We start from the raw sequence: 19,711 nt of genomic DNA on the forward strand, positions 1-19,711 counted from the left end.
GGGCCACGTTTCATGTGGGCCGAAGCTACCCTCTGTAGGGGTAAAGTAACTTTTCTCAAACTTGCTATGAAATGATGACATGACTTACGTAAAGGAATTTCATACTGCCTTACACACCTAGGACTGTAAAGCAACCTTCTTTTGTTTTTTAACGTCAAATTGTAACACAACGTCTTGGCATCCAACCATCAACTAGCTTCATTCAGTTAGCTTGGTACGGTGATTTGTTGTGCATATGCGTTGCTAAGCAACGGCGGTGGCGCAACGCGCAGGCGCGCGGACATACGCGCGTAAGGTTATACACCGCTGGTAGAGTGGCGAGCCGAGTAGGTCGCCACAAAACAAATTAACTAATTTTTTTTGTTTTAATTGCAAGTTTGAGAAAAGCACTACACATATCTCGGCGAGAAACGGGGTTGCCGGCCGCGTATCTCTATCCGTATATATCTACTTGGCCTGCAACCCTACGTTTCCCGGCCTCTATAGTAATGTACTATTACTGTAGTGCAAAATATTGTAGAGTCAGACCAAGATAAGTTGGCAGCGATTTTGGCATCCCAGACAATCCAAGTGTTATTAAAAACGTCAATCTTCTATGAAATGATGACGTTTACTTAACACTTGCACAGGCTGGGCTGTCAAAATCGTTGCCGACATAGCTTGGTCTGATTCTAGCCGCCGTAATTTTGCCGGTCGGTCGGAATAGATGGCGCTGTACGGCGCTCTATTTTGTCTGTACAAAAATATTCTAATCTATGGAAAAACCGCTTGAACATCTACATTAGCTATCAAATTCGAAGATCGAAATATTATACTTTATAAACAGGGCCCGTACTTTTCATGCCGTTGACAGAAAAATGACGTCACGCTACATAGAGTATGATTCCAATTAATATTTTCATAATAATAAATCATTTATCAACCTCTTTAGGTAAGTTATACATATACTTGACAATCAGTACAGAAACGTCTAACTGACTTTCATCTTATTGTCACTCAAATAAATAATAGATTATTAATTTATTAAATAATACATATTTTTGATTTTTAACAGCGTAACAAGATTTTATTCTCATAACAAGTATTTATTTTTATACCCGTCAATAAGTAAGTTATCTAAATTTGTAGTATTGTAAAACAACTCCCTGTATGTTAAATTACGTCATTTTTGCGTCAACGGCATTAAAAGTACGGGCCCTGTTTATAAACAATCAACCTTTGGTTCATAGGCACCGGGAGGGGCGGGGGGTGACAAATGTTTCGGAGAACCGCGGCAATCGTTCTCAAGAAATTAGACGAAGAGCAATATTCTGATTTTAAAAACAGGTTATGAATTTTATCTGGATATGTTATGGATATGAGCTGTCAGCGTGAAAATCATTCCTTCTGTTAATATTATGGCTTCAGTCCAGTGTCGGACTATTTCGCCAGTATCAAGGTATTAGGACTATTAGGAGCTTTAAATACGACTAACATTGTACGGTTAGTACAAAACATACAGACATTGGCGTCAAACATAACCCCTCTTTTTTGCGTCAGGGGTTAAAAAAGCTACAAAAACAAGGCGATTTCATTTTCCCAAATATTTTTCTACAATATTTACAACGTACTAAATTTTACTAATTTAAAAAGACATAAGTGGTAACTTATTTTTTTATTGAATAGTTATAACCTCAGGGAATAGATAATAAAAGACTGCATATGTTCACAATTGTATTATCAACTATAATAATATTTACAAAGTACAAGTATTCAATGTATCTATGCCGGCCGCGGCCGCGCGCCAGAACTTGTCAACTGTAACTTGCGAGCATTCCGGGCGGGCGGCCGCGGCGTGGCGCGGCGGCGGAAAAGGGACCCTCTGCTTTTGAATTGAAGTCACACGAACACACAGTCGTCATCTTTTATTTAGCAGTATTTTTTGTTAAATAAATAAAAAAGTACACCCTAAGCCAAAGTATGGTAACAAACGTCGTTGAAGATCAATGTGGAGAAGACCGTCTATAAGGGAAGACCGGCTACAAGCTCTTTCGTCGCTTTAACTCTTGCGGTTGTACAAATACTGCACTTACAGAAGGTCGGTAGAGTGACGACTGAGGTACGATTACAAATACGAGAGATCTTGTCCTATACTTCCCTGTTATACGTTTTATATGTCGCTCTTCCCAACATTCATCTTAGTTGGTTTGAAATATTGTATATGTGACTGTTTGTGTTCTAAATAAATGAAAAAAAAAAAAAAAAAAAAAAAGAAATACTATAAATTCGTTATTTTCAACCTAACAGAGCTCATATAACAGTAGCTAATGTATTTCCATTATTTTGGCCTAGGGTTATATACCTACCATGCCAAAGTTATTCAAAACAGAATACGGACCCTTTTCTGCCTTTTCACAAGTGCCATAAGCGACAGGTGATGAACACATCCTTACATACACGCGTACATTCGAACACGGCTCTGCCTCCCAAACGAGTTCAGCTCTCTACTCAGAATAACAACCATTTGAAACGTAAGCGTACTAACAGCAACTCTGCAATAAGGTTGACGAATGGGCAGTTCAAAGGAAAGTGGGCGATCGCTCAAACACATCATTTAACCATACCATAACCATAGAGAAATAAGAGAGCTTAGACATCAGTCTCCTTACTTAATAAATAATAAGTTGTATGGGTATAGTAAAACGTATTATTAATAAGTTTGTAAGTTTTATTACAAATAAGTTTTCGCAAAGTTCCCTTTAAAATTATTATGAATGAGTTTTTATCTATGTATGGAGTGGACACTCTAAGCTTACTAATTTCTCTATGCCATAAGAAGCATATGGATATGGATTGATAGATTTGCAATTTTTCGATGTAGTGGCCGAATACACGGCGCTAATAAAAAGGCTAAAAAAAGTTTTTTTATTAATTGTCGATTAATGGTCAATTGGTCACTTGTGTGTATTATTAATTCAAAGTTCAGATAACATAATTAACATAAAGGTGACATCACAAAAACATAATATTTTATTTAAATATCTCCATCTAGTTTTATCAAACATACGGTGCGCAGTACGAAACCAAAATTCATACAGACTAAAACGTTTAGCGATGTATCTTTCAACATGCTGAGACAAATTAATGTATTGTTAAGTCGAATAAACGACATGTTCCGATCAGCTCCATGTGTACACGTCGTGCGCTGCATCATCGGACTTAGAATGCACGGCGATTCATTTCTTGCGGTTTCAGAACCGCATGGTTTATGGTTTTATTTTTTTATCATAGTTTTTTTTTTGTGTAATTTGACATTTAGAGACAGTATACATCTCTAATAAAGTATTTATTATTTCATAGATTCGATATTTGTAATTGTTTTTTTTTAATTTATTGTTTGTAAAAATGGACATGTAAAAGTGCCCCTGTGGCCTATTTGCTGAATAAATGTTTGATATTTGATATTTGATATTTGCAAGAAGTGCATATGGCATGCTTCATAAGCGCACGCACTTGCAACACTGAAACCACAAGAAATTAATTGCAGTGCTTTCTAATCTTTAGAGACGGTGCAGTAGGTACAACTCCAGGTACCAGTCGAAGACCCTGAGGTAAAAATGGATCGAAAAATATCGAGCGATTATTCGACTTAATACGGAAGTAACACGTTCAAAATGTCTCGGGAGTTTTATAGTTAAAATACTGAGACAAGATCTCAAACTGAAGCATATCAAACGGCTTTTAACGCATGACGTATAATCTATGCACGTGTAAAGAAATATCTACTGCAGTAGATCTTTGGCATGTCAACTAATGACCAGACCAGAACCACAAACTCAACAAAACTGTATTAAACTTAATTCATTGCATCTCGCTACATTGCTACTATTTACAAAAAGGACAATTATATACTAACCACTGTTTTCGACACAGCACGGTCAAAATGTGGCATTAGATCGAATATATCCAAGCCCTAAGGCCGCTTAAGATCGCAGCCACACAAATATACATTTTCATCTCTTCTGTCAAAAACAAAAAATTACATACCTAATTATTTAAATTCCTAAAGAATAAGTTATCTGCTCTCATGTCTCGATAAAGAGATGAAAACATATTTTTTTGCAAGTTTCCTTATAATTAAATAGTAGATCCATTTAACTACAGACGCCCTCACTTGCTATTGTACCAGTTACTTTCAACCCTTAACAATGTATTACAAAAATACGCACACTTCCTTTCTCTGTGAACGAATGAAAGACTAGCAAAACTAACCGCGACCGTCACAGCTATCCTTGTTTAATTAGTGCAGTGCGAGTGAGATGACAAGTCGCGGACAGTCGATGCGAAATGAATTGATAACTTTGAACGTTACATCAGAATGAAACACTCGTGGTGTATGCGAAGATGAATCTTACGCTAATGCGCGTAGAGTTCTCTTTTACTAATGTCGATGTATAAAAAATTAGCGCGAACCAAAGAGACGCAAGTCCTACAATGTTTACGCTATTTTAAGTCATAAACTATTTGTAATTAGCGGCGTAATCGCGTGCTTATAAAATGGATTTGAGTCCCTCTGGGCCTCGCTTACTTCACGTCGAGATGTGACCGTAGGTGGTTGTGGTAAAACTAAGTGAAGGTGTGGAGTGATGAACAAACCGTCGTGAATTGTGAACTTAGCCTACATATCCCCGAACGGCTAAAATAAGCTACTATGTGTAAAATCTTATGTTTTAGACCAGCTAGGTATTTCAGGGACGCTTGTGAAACGGTTGTAAACCATAATAATGGTCATTAAAGCCAAGTATTTGGCTAGTAATAATAAATTGGACTGGAAAAACAACAGGAGGCGCAGAAAATTTCATAATTCACAAATAGCTGTAGTGTTTCTTATTTTTTAACCATTATACAATTTAAACGGAGACACAAAAATCTTCACAAAGGAGGAGTAACGTAAAAAAACCCGGCCAAGTGCGAGTCGGACTCGCACAGGAAGGGTTCCGTACCATTACCTATAAAAACGGTCACCCATCCAAGTACTGACCCCGCCAGACGTTGCTTAACTTCGGTGATTGGATGAGAACCTCGAGATTGGAAAGAAATATTTATTTTATTCTGTTTTTAGTATTTGTTGTTAAAGCGGCAACAGAAATACATAATCTGTAGAGATTTCAACTGACTAACTATCACGGTTCATGAGATACAGCCTGGTGACAGACGGACGGACGGAGTCTCAGTAATAGGGTCCCATTTGACCCTTTAGGTACGGAACCCTAAAAAGGTTGGGAACTCCCTGTTTTACGTATGTAAATCAATGTACAAAATCATAGTGTCTAAATCAAAACAATTTAAGAATGAATGTAACGTATCAAAGCCATAACTCAACTACGAAATCCCCAATTGATATTGAAATAGCTTTTTCTCAAACTTGCAATGAAATGTTAACATGACTTACTTTAAATTAGGTCCGGAAATATGACGCATCCGGTGCGATGAGTGAAGGTGAACTAGGTCTGCAAAGCATCTCTCAGCTATCTCGTTTTGTTTATAAACGTCAAATTGTGACATAACGTCTTGGCCTTCAACCATCAAAAAATAATATTTTGTCAGTTAGCTTGGTACGATGAAAGCTGTAATCTCAACCTCTTTTGCGATTTGAAATTGTAAATTGTATGAAGATGACAGCCGTCACTGTACCCAAGGTATTAAACAGTACGCCAATAAGCCCGCCATTTGTACATTATTGTATACATATATTTTGTGCAATAAAGTTTAAATAAATAAATAAACACAAAACAGTGTAATTGCAAATATAAAAACTAAATAAGCTACAAGTAGTAGTAGATTCGTAATTTGTTTTAGTTGTGTAAACCTAGATCTGTTGTGTCGTGCACGTTCGTTGCTAAGCAACGGCGGTGGTGCATCGCGCAGGCTGCTGTACACCGCTGGTAGGGTGGCGAGCCGAGCAGGTCGTCACAAAACAAATTGACTATAATTTTAATTTATTTCATTGCAAGTTTGAGATAAGCACTATACAAATCTCGGCGAGAAACGGGGTTGCTCGCCGCGTACCTACTACGTATTTGTCCGGCAACCCTTCGTTTCCCGCCCTCTATAGTAATGTACTATTACATCTATAAAATCGTTCCGTTACAATTTACCTCAAAGCAAATTAACCAATAACATGACACCCATGCCTCCCTCGCATCCAGAGACAATCATAGCACGTTCGTCACTATACGAATACGTAGGTGTGAAGAAACGATCCGGAGGTGCCATGGTCACCTCGTAGGTATTTGATGAAGCCAGCCGCACCGCCATTATCTTTGAGTGTGTGGTAAAGTATCTAGACTAAAAACTGCCTTTAAAATCGCTCCATTACAATCTACCCCCAACTTCAACCGATAACAAGACACGTATGCCTCTCCCGCCCGCAGAGAGAATGGTAGCACGTTCGTCACTCCCTATACGTACACGCGAGTATGAAGAAGTGGTCCTCGGGCGCCATGGTCATCTTGCTGAGGTACTTGGTGAAGCCGGCGGCGCCCGCGTCGCAGTAGACGAGGCTGAGCGCGTTGGAGACGGGCGGCACGGTGACGAGCGCGGCGTCGGGCTCGGCGGGCTCGGCGGGCCGCTCCTCGGGCGCCAGGTACGTGGTGGCGCCGCCGCACACGCGCCGCGCCGGCAGCGCCAGGTACACCACGGCCTCCAGGCGCGGCGCCGCGTACTGCGCGCGCGGCGGCAGCAGCTGCCGACAGGTGGCTGCTTACAATTCGCATTTAACCTTGAAGCTTGCCGAGTGACTTAAGAGCCCGGTAACGAGTTAGAGCAAAAATTTATAAATTATAATTGATAGATTTAGTCGTTGAAATTGTACACCTTTTGTTACGTAATATATAAATAACACGTATTGATTTCTATTAGCACGTCTTCTCATCTTGCCTTTTAATAATGAGGTCGCAAGCGTGCGTCCCCGGTAATATGTGGAGAGAAGGGACAGTTTTTAAAAATTCATCAAAAAAATTATACGAAATGTTGTATAAGAACAGTTTCAGCAAATGTTGCAGATTGTTTAAGTATCAAGTTGAATTTTAGTCTATTTTCAGAGAAATTGTCACCTGTTATGAAGTAATTTCTGGAGAAAATTGATTTCGTCTAACTTTCATTTACACTACTTCAAATGTACACATAATGTAGTTTATTAAAGTTGAACTACAGGATATGTGTAATACAAAATTACCATTTTTAGCAGTCCAAACTTTACGAAATGTACAAATAAGATCGACAAAATCAGTGCTTTTACCTAAACGTTCATCAAAAAATATAATTACTAATTAAGTGAGTCTGTTTTCAAAAAAATGATTATTATAATGAAAGATAACAAGACGTGCTAATAAAAACCGGTACTTGTTATTTCTAATAGTTACATTTTTGCGACTAAAATCGATAACGGCCTCTTAATCCCCATTGACGTCCAGTTTTTTTGCGGGATAGGGTTTTCTGCAGGATTCCGTTTTAGCAGTGTACGTGGCATGTATAGTTTAATGCAAGTGTTCCCACTAACTCCCTGCATACGGTATGTAGCTGGACGCGGTGCGGGGAGCGCCGCGCCGCGCTCACGAGCACTGCTTTCTCAGTGTGAACACACCCATAACTTTTGCGGGATACAGTAAAAACCGTTCCCGCAAAACTAGACCTCAGTGAGAAAGGGCTCTAAGTAAGATATACATACAAAATTTTAAAGATGGGGTGCTGTAGTCACAGTATAAAGTTAAGTCCCCTGGGGACCACTCTGCAGCTCCAGCTCGTCATATTTAGTGAGTACCAAATCCGTGCAGTCATACAGTAGAGTAGAGGGAGCCCCGTGTCACCGAGGGAGGCCTCCCACAGCGGCGGGAGACAGTTAGCGCCGCTTGTTGCCCGAACCTGCGCGCTCCCAAGGGATATCTACAGGAATAACGTGTAGGAACTTACAGTAAAGTCCCCCGGAGACCATTTCTGCAGCTCAAGCCGCTCATATTTGGTGAGCGTGAGATCGGTGCAGTCGTGCAGCAGGCGGAACCAGGCGGTGCCGGCCGCCATCTTGAGCAGCTGGCGCACGGGGTGGTCGAGCGGCTGCGAGTCCTCCCACAGCGGCGGGAGACAGTTAGCGCCGCTTGTTGCCCGAACCTGCGCGCTCCCAAGGGATATCTACAGGAATAACGTGTAGGAACTTACAGTAAAGTCCCCCGGAGACCATTTCTGCAGCTCAAGCCGCTCATATTTGGTGAGCGTGAGATCGGTGCAGTCGTGCAGCAGGCGGAACCAGGCGGTGCCGGCCGCCATCTTGAGCAGCTGGCGCACGGGGTGGTCGAGCGGCTGCGAGTCCTCCCACAGCGGCGGGAGACAGTTAGCGCCGCTTGTTGCCCGAACCTGCGCGCTCCCAAGGGATATCTACAGGAATAACGTGTAGGAACTTACAGTAAAGTCCCCCGGAGACCATTTCTGCAGCTCAAGCCGCTCATATTTGGTGAGCGTGAGATCGGTGCAGTCGTGCAGCAGGCGGAACCAGGCGGTGCCGGCCGCCATCTTGAGCAGCTGGCGCACGGGGTGGTCGAGCGGCTGCGAGTCCTCCCACAGCGGCGGGAGACGGTTGGCGCCGCTTGTTGCCCGAACCTGCGCGCTCCCAAGGGATATCTACAGGAATAACGTGTAGGAACTTACAGTAAAGTCCCCCGGAGACCATTTCTGCAGCTCAAGCCGCTCATATTTGGTGAGCGTGAGATCGGTGCAGTCGTGCAGCAGGCGGAACCAGGCGGTGCCGGCCGCCATCTTGAGCAGCTGGCGCACGGGGTGGTCGAGCGGCTGCGAGTCCTCCCACAGCGGAGGGAGACGGAGGTAGCGCCGCTCGTTGCCCGGGCCCGCGCGCTCCCACGGCAGCTCTACACGACACATGTTTCAAGGCTTACAACCATTGCACTCAGGCAAGTTCCCTTTCGTATATACGTGGGTGCCTGGGTGGGTTACTAAAATCACAAATGTAAACCCTAGTTGTGCCTTAGAACAACCAAGACATTTAAAATAAAAATGTTGATTGAAAATGATTGACAGGTTAATAAGAAAACCTAGACAGTTTATCAAGGGTCTTGCTAAATAATACCCAAGGTCATGTCACAATCTAAGAAATAATACAGTCGGTCGACGAAGCCGTCTAGACAGGGCAACCGAGCGGGGTGCGAGGGGCGGGAGGAGGTTCCGATTACGAAAATGGCGTCCATTTTGGAATCCAAGATGGCGGACATTATTTTTTCTTAAAAATCGACATGGGTGTCATCTCCAAGGTTCCTCGGGGTTCCGATGACTAAAATGACATCCCCTTGCAAATCCAAGATGGCGGACATTATTTTTTCTTAAAAATCGATATGGGTATCATCTCCGAGGTTCCTCGGGGTTCTGATTACGAAAATGACGTCCATTTCGAAATCCAAGATGGCGGACATTATTTTTTCTTAAAAATCGATATGGGTGTCATCTCCGAGGTTCTTCGGCGTTCCGATTACGAAAATGACTTTCATTTTAAGGGTTTTTGGGGTGCAGATTTCAAAAATAGAGTCCATTTTAGAATTAAAGATGGTTGAAATCACTGCTACACACATCGACGCCCATTTCAAAAAGTAACGTCCGCCATCTTTATTTTTAAAATAGATGCCATTTTTGAAATTTACACCCCCAGAAACCCAGAAAACAACACCCATGACGACTTTTTCAAACCATCTTTATTTCAAAAATGGACGCTATTGGTAAAATTAGTACACATACATAAATACATACATAAAACCTAAAAACATTTCCCTCCTCTTTTGGGCAGTTGTGTAAGTCTGTGAAAACCCTAGGTAGGTACGGTGACCTTGAGCGGCGTCGGCATTTACGCAAACATCAAAGGCGTCGGCCTACGCTAAGATCATTAACGCTAATGAGCTAATATAAACTTAGCTTAAATACAGTGTACACCGTAATAAATTCAGCTTATAAATCAACTTTTTACACTCAAAAAGCCTTTTATTCCCTGCTAAAAAAGACTAATACAAATGACAAGAACAGGATAAAACCACATAGCCCGTACCTTCCTGCCGCAGCGCCTGCACCAGGCTCGTGTAGAAGTCCACCTGCAGCAGGTCCCGCAGACACACCTCGGACTGGCGCTCCATCTGCGCCTGGATGGCGGCGCGGGCGCGCGGCGTCATGTAGCTCGCTTCTAGCATGGATTGCATCACCACCTGCACGAGGTTTGACGAAGGTAATTTAGAATTCAAAATTAAACATTCGTCCAACCCCCAAACAGCAAAAAACTGTGACCGCGGCCGGCAAAACGTCCCACTTTGTCGCTTGCCATATGGACGCCTTGTCAGGTTATTCGTATACAAATACAAGCAAATCTCGTGCTTATGGCGAGCGACAAAGTGGGACGTATTGCCGGCCGCGGACACAAAAAGTTCTCCTTTAGAAAACACCGACATCTGATCAGCCTAAATGCAATTGCGGAGCCGGCCCTATCGAAAGAGGGGGCGTAATGCCAGGAAATCAGAAAGGATCAAAAGAAATGCCGCGCGAAACCTGCGACGGAAGATTTGTCGCTCGCGCGGGTTTTAACGTTTTACATCAATAACTGAAAGTATACTTATAACCAACATTTTGGCTATATCACTAGCTTGCTGCATGCTACGATTATATTGCGACACGACATAAAAATTAAAAACAAGTTTTTGAGAAAATTTTCATTTCTGGTAGTCTTTAGTCCTCAATAAACTTCCTTGTCGTCGTCCGCCATTTTGAGATGTTGACAGCTTTGCTGAACCGAATTCCACCGAGCGCGGAAGCGCGCGCCTCTGACCATGCGCTGCGCTCGCAACTAAAGAGAGTCATGCGTCACGGGCATGCCTCACGTGCGCTCTTGAATGCGCTTTAATGCATGCCCTTGTTGAATGAAAAAAGGCACAGTGTGGAGTTAGCTTAAAACTTAATTTACAGTACATATGGGGCTACTTTATAGCACTAGTGCGAGAAGTAGCATATTATGTTACTGTGTCGAACATTTAAAGGGCCATATGTACTGTAAAACGTTGTACGATACATGTGCGAATAGGTAATTCTTCTACATACGACGAATAGTTTTCTACATACGACGCGGCATCTATGCTCGGCAACTGGATCCTCCTCACACACCTTCAGTTGAGCAAATGTGGCTGAGTGTAAAACTCAATGGACTCAGTTTTGCAATTGGCACCGCGTACCGTCCTCCCTGGCTCAATGTAGATACCTTATTGACGCTCTAACTGAGTCTGTTAGTTCACTTTCCGCTTTTGACCATATTGTTCTTCTGGGAGATTTTAATATTGATATACGTTCCTCTAGTGAACCGAATACAAAAAAAACTCTTAGCCTTTCTCCGTTGCATGAAACTAGAACAATATGTTACCCAACCTACTCATTTCACTGAGCACTCTGAAACCCTTATAGATGTTATTTGCAGTAATATTAAACTTTCTCAAGTGTGCATAGATTATATCCCCGAGCTTAGTAGCCACGCGTTCATTTCTTGTAACTTACACATCAAAAAACCCAAACCATGCCCTATATGGATCTCTTATAGACCATTCAAAGATATTCCTCTTACAGAATTTAAGGAGCTTATTGAATCAACTGTTTGGGAAAGGCTTATGTGCGATAATATTAATGACTCATTAGCATTGTTTAATTCTTATATATTGTTTATTTTTGATTTATATGCTCCTCTGAAGAAAAGTCGTATAAAAAATCAGAGTTATCCTTGGGTAACACCTACAGTTAAAGAGATGATAAGGTTAAGAGACGAAGCGTATACTAGGAGCCGCGCCACGGGCTTAGATTCTCATAAATTGTATTATAAGGAATTAAAAAACATCGTTAATCAAGCCATGTTCACAGAGAAACAGGTTTATTTTAACGAAAAAGTTAATACAATATTACCTAAAGACTCTCGTAAATTATGGAAAAATATAAAACATAGTATAGCTGATTTTAACAGTAAACAATCGAGTCTGCCTTGCCACTTCAACGACCCTAATCAAATAAACAAACAATTTTTAAATATTCGTAAAACCAGTGTAACAATATCGAGTCTTACTTTCTTTGAATATAATCGTTACAGTTCTGCAACATTTAGCTTGAAAACCGTTGATCAAAATACAGTCTTTAAAATAATCACAAACACTTCATCTAACGCTCAGGGTGTAGACGGCATCACGCGTGATATGATTCTTTTGACGCTCCCACAAACACTCGGGGTAATCACGGGTTTAATAAACCAATCAATATTATCAGGAGTATTCCCTGAAGCTTGGAAGGAAGCTCTGATAAAACCAATCCCTAAAAAGAGTAACCCTTTAGAAATTACAGATCTCCGACCTATAAGCATCTTGCCATTCCTATCAAAAATCATAGAAAAAGTAGTGTGCCAACAGATGACTGAATTTTTGGAAGCTAACAACATTCTACCATCCAAGCAATCAGGTTTCAGGGCTGGACATAGTACTGCAACTGCCCTGTTAGATGTCATTGATGACATTCTAGCAGAGGTAGATGCAGGAAATGGGACAATCATGGTATTGCTTGACTTCTCTCGGGCATTTGATACTATAAACCATGATCTATTAATTTCCAAGCTAGCTTATTATGGGTTTGACTCTCTTACCCTAAAATGGTTTTCTAGTTATTTAAGCGGTCGGCTACAAAGAGTAAAACTAAATACTGAGAGTGGTTCTAACCACCTTTCTGAAGCTTCCGTAGTTTCCCATGGTGTTCCCCAGGGTTCAATATTGGGTCCAATCCTATACATTCTATATAGTGCAGATATAATTAATTCTATCCAGAACTGTAAATATCATATTTATGCTGACGACCTGCAAGTGTATTTGCCTGTTAGACCTATTGATACTCCCAGTGTAGTCGATAAAATCAATGACGATTTGAAACGGATAGTTCAGTGGTCCTCCATAAATAGTTTAGTATTAAACCCTCTCAAGTCAAAATTCATTGTATTAGGCTCTGATAAGCAAATACGTGAGATTATTGGTTGTAACCCTGTTATCAAAATTGGTGCGGACTGTATAGATCAGGTCACTGAAACTAAAAACCTAGGCATTCTTATGGACGGGAAACTGAAGTTCCATAACCATGTGATAGACATTTCGAGAATCTGTTTTTATCGACTTAAGATACTATACCGGGTTCGTAAATTTTTATCTACAGATGTAAGAATTGCTCTTTGTGAATCTCTAGTCTTATCTAAACTTAATTATGCAGATACCGTTATAGGGAAATGTCTTCAATATAAAACGAAAAAACTCATACAGCGAGTGCAGAACGCATGTGCTCGATTTTGTTTCGTTATACCACCCAGAACTCACATAACTCCTTACCTTAATAACAGCGGGCTAATGAACATGGAGTCGCGTCGTTCTCTGCATTTCGCATGTATGCTATTTGGTATTATTAAGTCATTTACACCCCACTATCTATCTAAAAAGTTGCAGTTTTCACAGCGGCCTGTTAGAGAAGCTACTCGTCTTATCTGCCCACGGCACAACACAGCTGCATTTCGTGGCAGTTTTAAATATTCCGCCACGAAATGCTGGAACAACATACCGCCGCCCATACTAAATTCGCATTCAATTTTGTCTTTTAAAGTAAAATACAAAAAGTACCTTTTAAATTTGCAGAAATCAGCTCCAAGTGCCAATTCCAACTTTAACGTTTATTAAGTTTTTATTATTCTCATTCCATAGAACCACGGGGTAAATTCTAATTAGTCCTACACATATGTCGTTGTGAAAACAAGTTAGGTATACATAATATATAAATAGCGCTAACTGAAAAAATGTGATTCCTATTCTCATCTCTACTTAGTAATGTTATTTAAGTTTACGTACAGACGCGATCGCTTGGACAGGTCCACACGGAAGACCAGCGTCAAGATACCTGAAAGGTAACTTGACATCAAGCTGAGAGCTGAGGGGAGACCTTTTCAGTGACGTTTATATTTTTTTACTAATAAATGTGTTTCAATATATTTAAGCAACATTGTAAGCGTCCTGAATAAATTTATTTTCTTTCTTTCTTTCTTTCTTCTTCTTTCTTTCTAATTCGCAACTCGTGTCGATTTAAAACACTCCCTTCGGTCGTGTTTTAATTTATCGCCACTCGTTTCGAATTTCCTATTTTTCGCACTTGTATCGTAATGTACTATTACCGGGTCGCTGTGGGGTCGGTGCTGGTCCGGGGCGGCGGGCTCGGCGGGCGCGGGGGGCTCGCGGCCGGCGGGCCCGTGGAACCAGCCGTTGATGGACAGCCGCGGCAGCTCCAGCGACAACACCTCGCCGACCTGCACACGGGGGAATACTGCTTCGTCACGCGGTTAAAGGCCGATGCACGACTCTGTGTCCATTCGCAATACATCTGTTGCGGTACGTCGGTACTGGGAACGAATGAGATACGCAACGCGAGCGATGCATCACGCAAAGAGCCGGAGGCGTGCTGCGTACCTCCGGTGTGGCCAGGTCTTTAAGCCCCGTTCAGTATAAGCATTTGTTGCGCACAATTTATGATGCATACTCGTAGTTTTCATGGATAAACAAACATGTGTACCAAGTGTTTACAATACGGGACTTGATGTAATTACTTATAAAGTGAGAAAAACTTGTATACATCGAATTTTACACCATTTACACTAGTGGCTCTGTGAGCTGCAGATCTAGCGGTGTGCTTCACAAGCTTTAAAAATGTAAAAAACGAGTGGTTCTGTACTACAACTTACAGAAGAGAGCTTACCTCGCGTTGAGCTTAGAAAAGGTAAAAATACTTAGTTCGTCAAGTCGTCATCACAATGGTCTTAAGTGCCATAGACGCTATTAGCCCTTAAGACCTTTATGCCAATTTCCGCATTTTGAAAAATTTCCAAAAACTGGGTGTACACAAAAATATTTTTTTTTATTATAGAATCTAGTCACAATATTTCACGAGAATCGGTTAAGAATTGCGCCCGTCATCCCCGAACATCCGGCCATACGAAAGCAAAATGCCCGAGTTAAAATAGAGACCTTTACTAAACGCTTCAGTTAACTACTGGCACTTAAGTCCTTTATGCAAATTTTGAACATTTTCCAAAAAAAGAAACAATAGAAAATTCTATCTGCTCCTATTAACGAGAATCGGTTGAGAAATGCGACCTGCAGAGGACAACATCCGGACATACAATAGCATTTTTGCCCGAGCTGAAACTAAGACTTTCGGTAACGCTCGGTCAACAAGGTTTAATTTCATTGCTCCATAAGAAATTAATGTATTCTATTTTACTTTATGTTTTGCCACAAAAAAACTTACATTTTTCCGACTGAAAATCTCAAATATCATATGAAAGGCCTTTGATTTTAAATTTAAAAATATTTTCGTGCAACGGATTTTCTTTTCGCAGTCGGAGCCCTCCTGTCCGTTCTCTGGAGGGACCTGTGTAGATATGCATATTAACCAAGGACATATTTACCTGATGGAAAGTCTCTGGGCCAACTTGGAAAAACGCCAGCATGTTGTTGGCTGGAAGAACCGACCGCGCCACGTCGGTGGGGCGCCCGTCCTCGTCGCGCGCCAACAGTTCGAGCGCTCCGCCCATGTGCGCGCTCCAACCCGTGTCGTTGTCCACGTCCTGAGGAAATTAACTGTTATTATCAATTATGATATTTATAATTGAAGTATGGTACATGGTGTATGGTGTATGTAGTGCAAGCAGGCCTTCATCAAGAACATCGCAATCAACTATTTTCTAGGTCAAGAAACGCAGCAGTATCGACGTACCGATATGCAAATATTTTCATAGTTAGATAGATAGAGTAAGAGGTGCTTACGCCCACCAAATATAAGTATAAGTAACATGTGTCAAAAACGTATAGACTCTACGATGATACACTCAGCAAAAGTATTAGCACCTTTGCATCTTATACTTTTAAACGAGCAATTCATTATATATATAATATTAAAGGCGATATATTATATATTTTTATATTTCGGGGCCCTCAATCTTCCTTGTCATTTTTTATCTTTTGAAATTTACAATATATGGAGGTTTTTGGGGACAATAAAATCCATCTAGGTCTTATCTCTGGGAAAACGCGCATTTTTGAGTTTTTAAAGCAAAGTTTGGTCTCCCAGATATTACATTTTTATATTCTGGGTTGCTAAGCTAATAGTTTTGCTGGCTGTACATGCGGCAAATACGCAAGTTGCCTGAGAAGTCATTTCTTTGACTTTCCAGAAAATGGACATCCTGGCAATATATCCGTGATGATTATAAATTTATAATATATATATTGGCAGCAGTTATGGCAGTGTGTATACTGACCACGTGGTCGTCTCCATTCTGATCCCGTTGAGGAGGGCAGGGCCACGGCGCCAGGTACAGGATGAAGGCGACGCGCCGGGTCCCGAGAAGGTCGTCGTGCACTAACAGGTGGTCTCCAGGACCATACAGAGAACAGGATGCCGATACCGATGTTAGTTCGAGGCCAGTCACTGCGGATACCTGGAGATTGAAAAGATCGTCAAACAATATTCTGCGAAACACACTTTGGTGCTTCAATAAGTCTGAGGCTTGGAAAATTGCATATGACAGAAGAAAAGCAGTATCAAAACCTGCAGATGATAAAACTAGCATTCTGTATAATCAAATAAATTGTAAAATGTAAAATTGCTTAAAGCTGCACCCGACGCCAACGACCTCGCGCGCAGAACTATGCGTTTGAAATAGAATTTCGCTTGCTCGCGCGCGCTACGCAGCACAGGTCCGTCTAGCAACACGACTTGCCCCGCACTGACTATACGGACGAGAGCGGGGTAATGGCAGGAACTAGGCGGGATTTAGGCTTATTTTTTAGGAATTCAGGCATAGTTTTAAGAATTTGCAAAAAGCAAAAAAACCAAATCATTTTAGTGTTTTGTGAGGAAGATTGTAAAATTTCATATATTTTCGATAAAAGTTGCAGTAGTAATAAACTACAACTGAAAGAAATAGGGGTGACTTCAAGATTTTTTTCTTCACTTATTTAAATTAAAAATAGTGTCATATTTAATATAAAAAAAAAAGGTTCAGTGTAATTTAGTTTTACGGTATTTCGCAGGAGGAGGCACCTTAAGTGGGATCAGATGATATTTGGGAACTCTTCCAAATGCGGTTTAAGAGGAATTTCCTCCTGCGGACGCTCCGGCTGTGGAATGAGCTCCCTGCCGAGGTTTTCCCGAGGGCATACAGTATGGGGTTCTTCAAAAAAGGAGTGTACAGGTTTTTAAAGGATCGGCAACGCGCATGTAACACCTCTGGAGTTGCAGGCGTCCATAGGCTACGGTGACTGCTTACCATCAGGAGGGCCGTATGCTTGTTTGCCACTGACGTGGTATAAAAAAAAAACACAATGTTATCTAAAAAGAAAGTTTAGATGAATAAAGCACTATTAGTTCCAGCACTACTACTTACAGTATTTAGATGGATCAAAAAGTGCTTTTACCCTAATGGAAGTTAGTTTTTGGGACTAGTTCCAATTTAAATAAGTATTTAACTTTTGCTTTCTAAGCAATTTACAAAACAATAACACATTGGCTGTCCGGTCAATGGTCATATACAATAGCTTCTCAGAAGCCATTATTAGGCAAAGAATCACATGGCCTATTCTAAATCTTACCCAGCTCATAACTTCAGTCTTTAGCAGCTCATGTATGCCTCTAATACTCCGCTGCCATGTCAGGCTGGCCAGGTCTGCAGTCTGGTGGAACTCATACAAGTCCATCTTCTTCCTCGACCAGTCTAGTGTGTTCATATCATCTACAATGTTGTTGATCATGTCCGGGTTGGCCAGCAACCCGTGGAGGAGCCCGAGCCGGAATGGGGAGCAGGTTAATGTGAGTTCGGGGATGGACAAGTCTTTCTGCTCTGTCCAGTGTGTTTTGAATTTGTCTATGAGTTCTTGTGACTGAAACAAAATAGTTTCATAAAGATGTTTATATTTTTTGCGGCAGAAAATAAGAATTGTTTTTCTTAGAATCATGAGATCATGACTATGACAATTAGTCATTAATGAAAATATGATAATTTAGACTTTGCAAGGTATTATTTTACTTTATAAACATGTTGAATGTTTGATAGTTTGTTAAAACCAAATCTAGCAAGCTATTTTTTGACAAAAACTGTTAAAGATTGATGAACTTATGATCAATAAAATGTATAAATATATGTTACATCAGATATTGTGTTTAGAGTTTTTCTACTGATAATATTATCATATAAGGCTTGATATTTGAAGCATTCAAGAATGCTTTGTATGGAATGCCATTCTTCTAATACTTCTTAAAATGCTGAGAAAGCAATATTTGGTCTGGCAATACTTCATAACTTGGCTAACAAGTTGGCAGTTTCTTCTTGAGAGCATCTGATTGAGGTAGCTGCCATTAAAGTTACATGCATTCCATAAACATCATTTTTCCAGTACAGCCCATTACCATTATTTTATACACAAACAACCAATTTCTAGAACCTAGTTGAGAGTGTGTAAACTTGTTTACAGCAGACAACCCACCTTAATAGTATGGTTAAGCGTAGGGTCGTCCATCCTGTTGGCTCTAGGGTTGAGCTGTGCGCACACCAGCCGGACAGGAGGGGGCTCACTCTCAATGAGGACGGAGTCATCCTCCCAGGCGGACTCGGAGTCGGAGCTGTAGTCCGAGGAGGAGGAGGAGGATGATGAGTAGTCTTGATCAGCTGGAAGTAAATTGAACAAGATCATTTTAAGGAATTTGTGCTTCATGTATGGAGCTGATAGGTATATGTATGCATTCTTACTGCCAAGTTAGTGTGGTCATAGTCTACAAAACTAGAACTCCCTATTAACACACACTCTATGGCTGTACCAAAGTACTGGGGTTTCCTGCCTAATTTCAACTGATGAGCTATTGTTATTGTGATGACTCCAAATTTCTAGCATTTCAAACAGTTATTGGGTTATGTTGTTTATGTAAACATTGCTAATCACCAACCTACTTGAAATCTCAAAGACTGCAGAACTGAAGGTATAATTTTTTTATTAACAAATGCCTAACAGAATGGCATTAGCAAACACAACATAGATGTTCGAATTTCCCGCCCAAGTTGGTGATACAAAATGCGGGCTCCAGGGCATCACTCACCGCCGCGGATACGCTTCACCTCGTCGGCCGTGGCCTGGTAAGATTTGACGGCGCACACGTCCGAGTCGTCGCTGTCTGTATCCGAGATCTCGATTACTGCCGTCGACAACGGCCGCTTGGCGGGCGGCCGAGGGCCCTCCGCCTTCTCTTCAGCGCTGCAGCCGTCGTCGCCCGCCCCATTCGGCACAGCCACGGAACTAGACGACGGCTCCTCGGTTTCCTTGCTCGGGGAACTCATTTTGGACTACTAACACTACATAATACGAGAAAAACAATTGGAAACCGCAATGACGCGACGCCTAACCTAAAACTTTTGACGGATGAATGGTGTTGCCAGACTTGCCAGGATTTATTTAAGCTTGCATGTAGCTTGGGTTTGAATTTGCATCAAACCATGGCATTTATAATGAAATTCCAGATTTGTGGCAGACATATAATAATTTAGACAAATGTTGAAATTTTCTATTTATTTTTGATGTCCTCCCTAAATAAACGA

At 41.2% G+C, this 19,711-nt stretch overlaps 1 protein-coding gene across 1 annotated transcript; it reads right to left on the reverse strand.

The window, feature by feature from the left end:
- Positions 1 to 1,700: 1,700 nt before the first annotated feature.
- On the reverse strand, positions 1,701 to 19,654 carry LOC133525192 (prolyl 3-hydroxylase sudestada1). The gene is made up of 9 exons (XM_061861473.1): positions 19,216 to 19,654; positions 18,609 to 18,790; positions 17,718 to 18,005; positions 16,385 to 16,564; positions 15,533 to 15,691; positions 14,243 to 14,374; positions 10,079 to 10,232; positions 8,680 to 8,897; positions 1,701 to 6,724 (listed from the first exon to the last, which is right to left on the reverse strand). Exons 1-9 carry the CDS (start codon positions 19,451 to 19,453, stop codon positions 6,434 to 6,436), a joined length of 1,842 nt encoding a protein of 613 aa, XP_061717457.1. The 5' UTR covers positions 19,454 to 19,654; the 3' UTR covers positions 1,701 to 6,433.
- Between the last annotated feature and the right edge of the window lie 57 nt (positions 19,655 to 19,711).

The sequence above is a fragment of the Cydia pomonella genome, chromosome 14 (assembly GCF_033807575.1).
Source record: "Cydia pomonella isolate Wapato2018A chromosome 14, ilCydPomo1, whole genome shotgun sequence".
NCBI lineage: Eukaryota > Metazoa > Arthropoda > Insecta > Lepidoptera > Tortricidae > Cydia > Cydia pomonella.

What these genes read in the sequence shown, in the direction of transcription:
- LOC133525192 (XM_061861473.1), bottom strand. Translation starts at nt 19,453, where the DNA reads ATGAGTTCCCCGAGCAAGGAAACCGAGGAGCCGTCGTCTAGTTCCGTG. An exon ending in CGCTTAACCATACTATTAAG is followed by an intron (nt 18,006 to 18,608) that starts GTGGGTTGTCTG and finishes ATTTTGTTTCAG; the next exon opens with TCACAAGAACTCATAGACAA. An exon ending in ACCGACCCCACAGCGACCCG is followed by an intron (nt 10,233 to 14,242) that starts GTAATAGTACAT and finishes AACCTCGTGCAG; the next exon opens with GTGGTGATGCAATCCATGCT.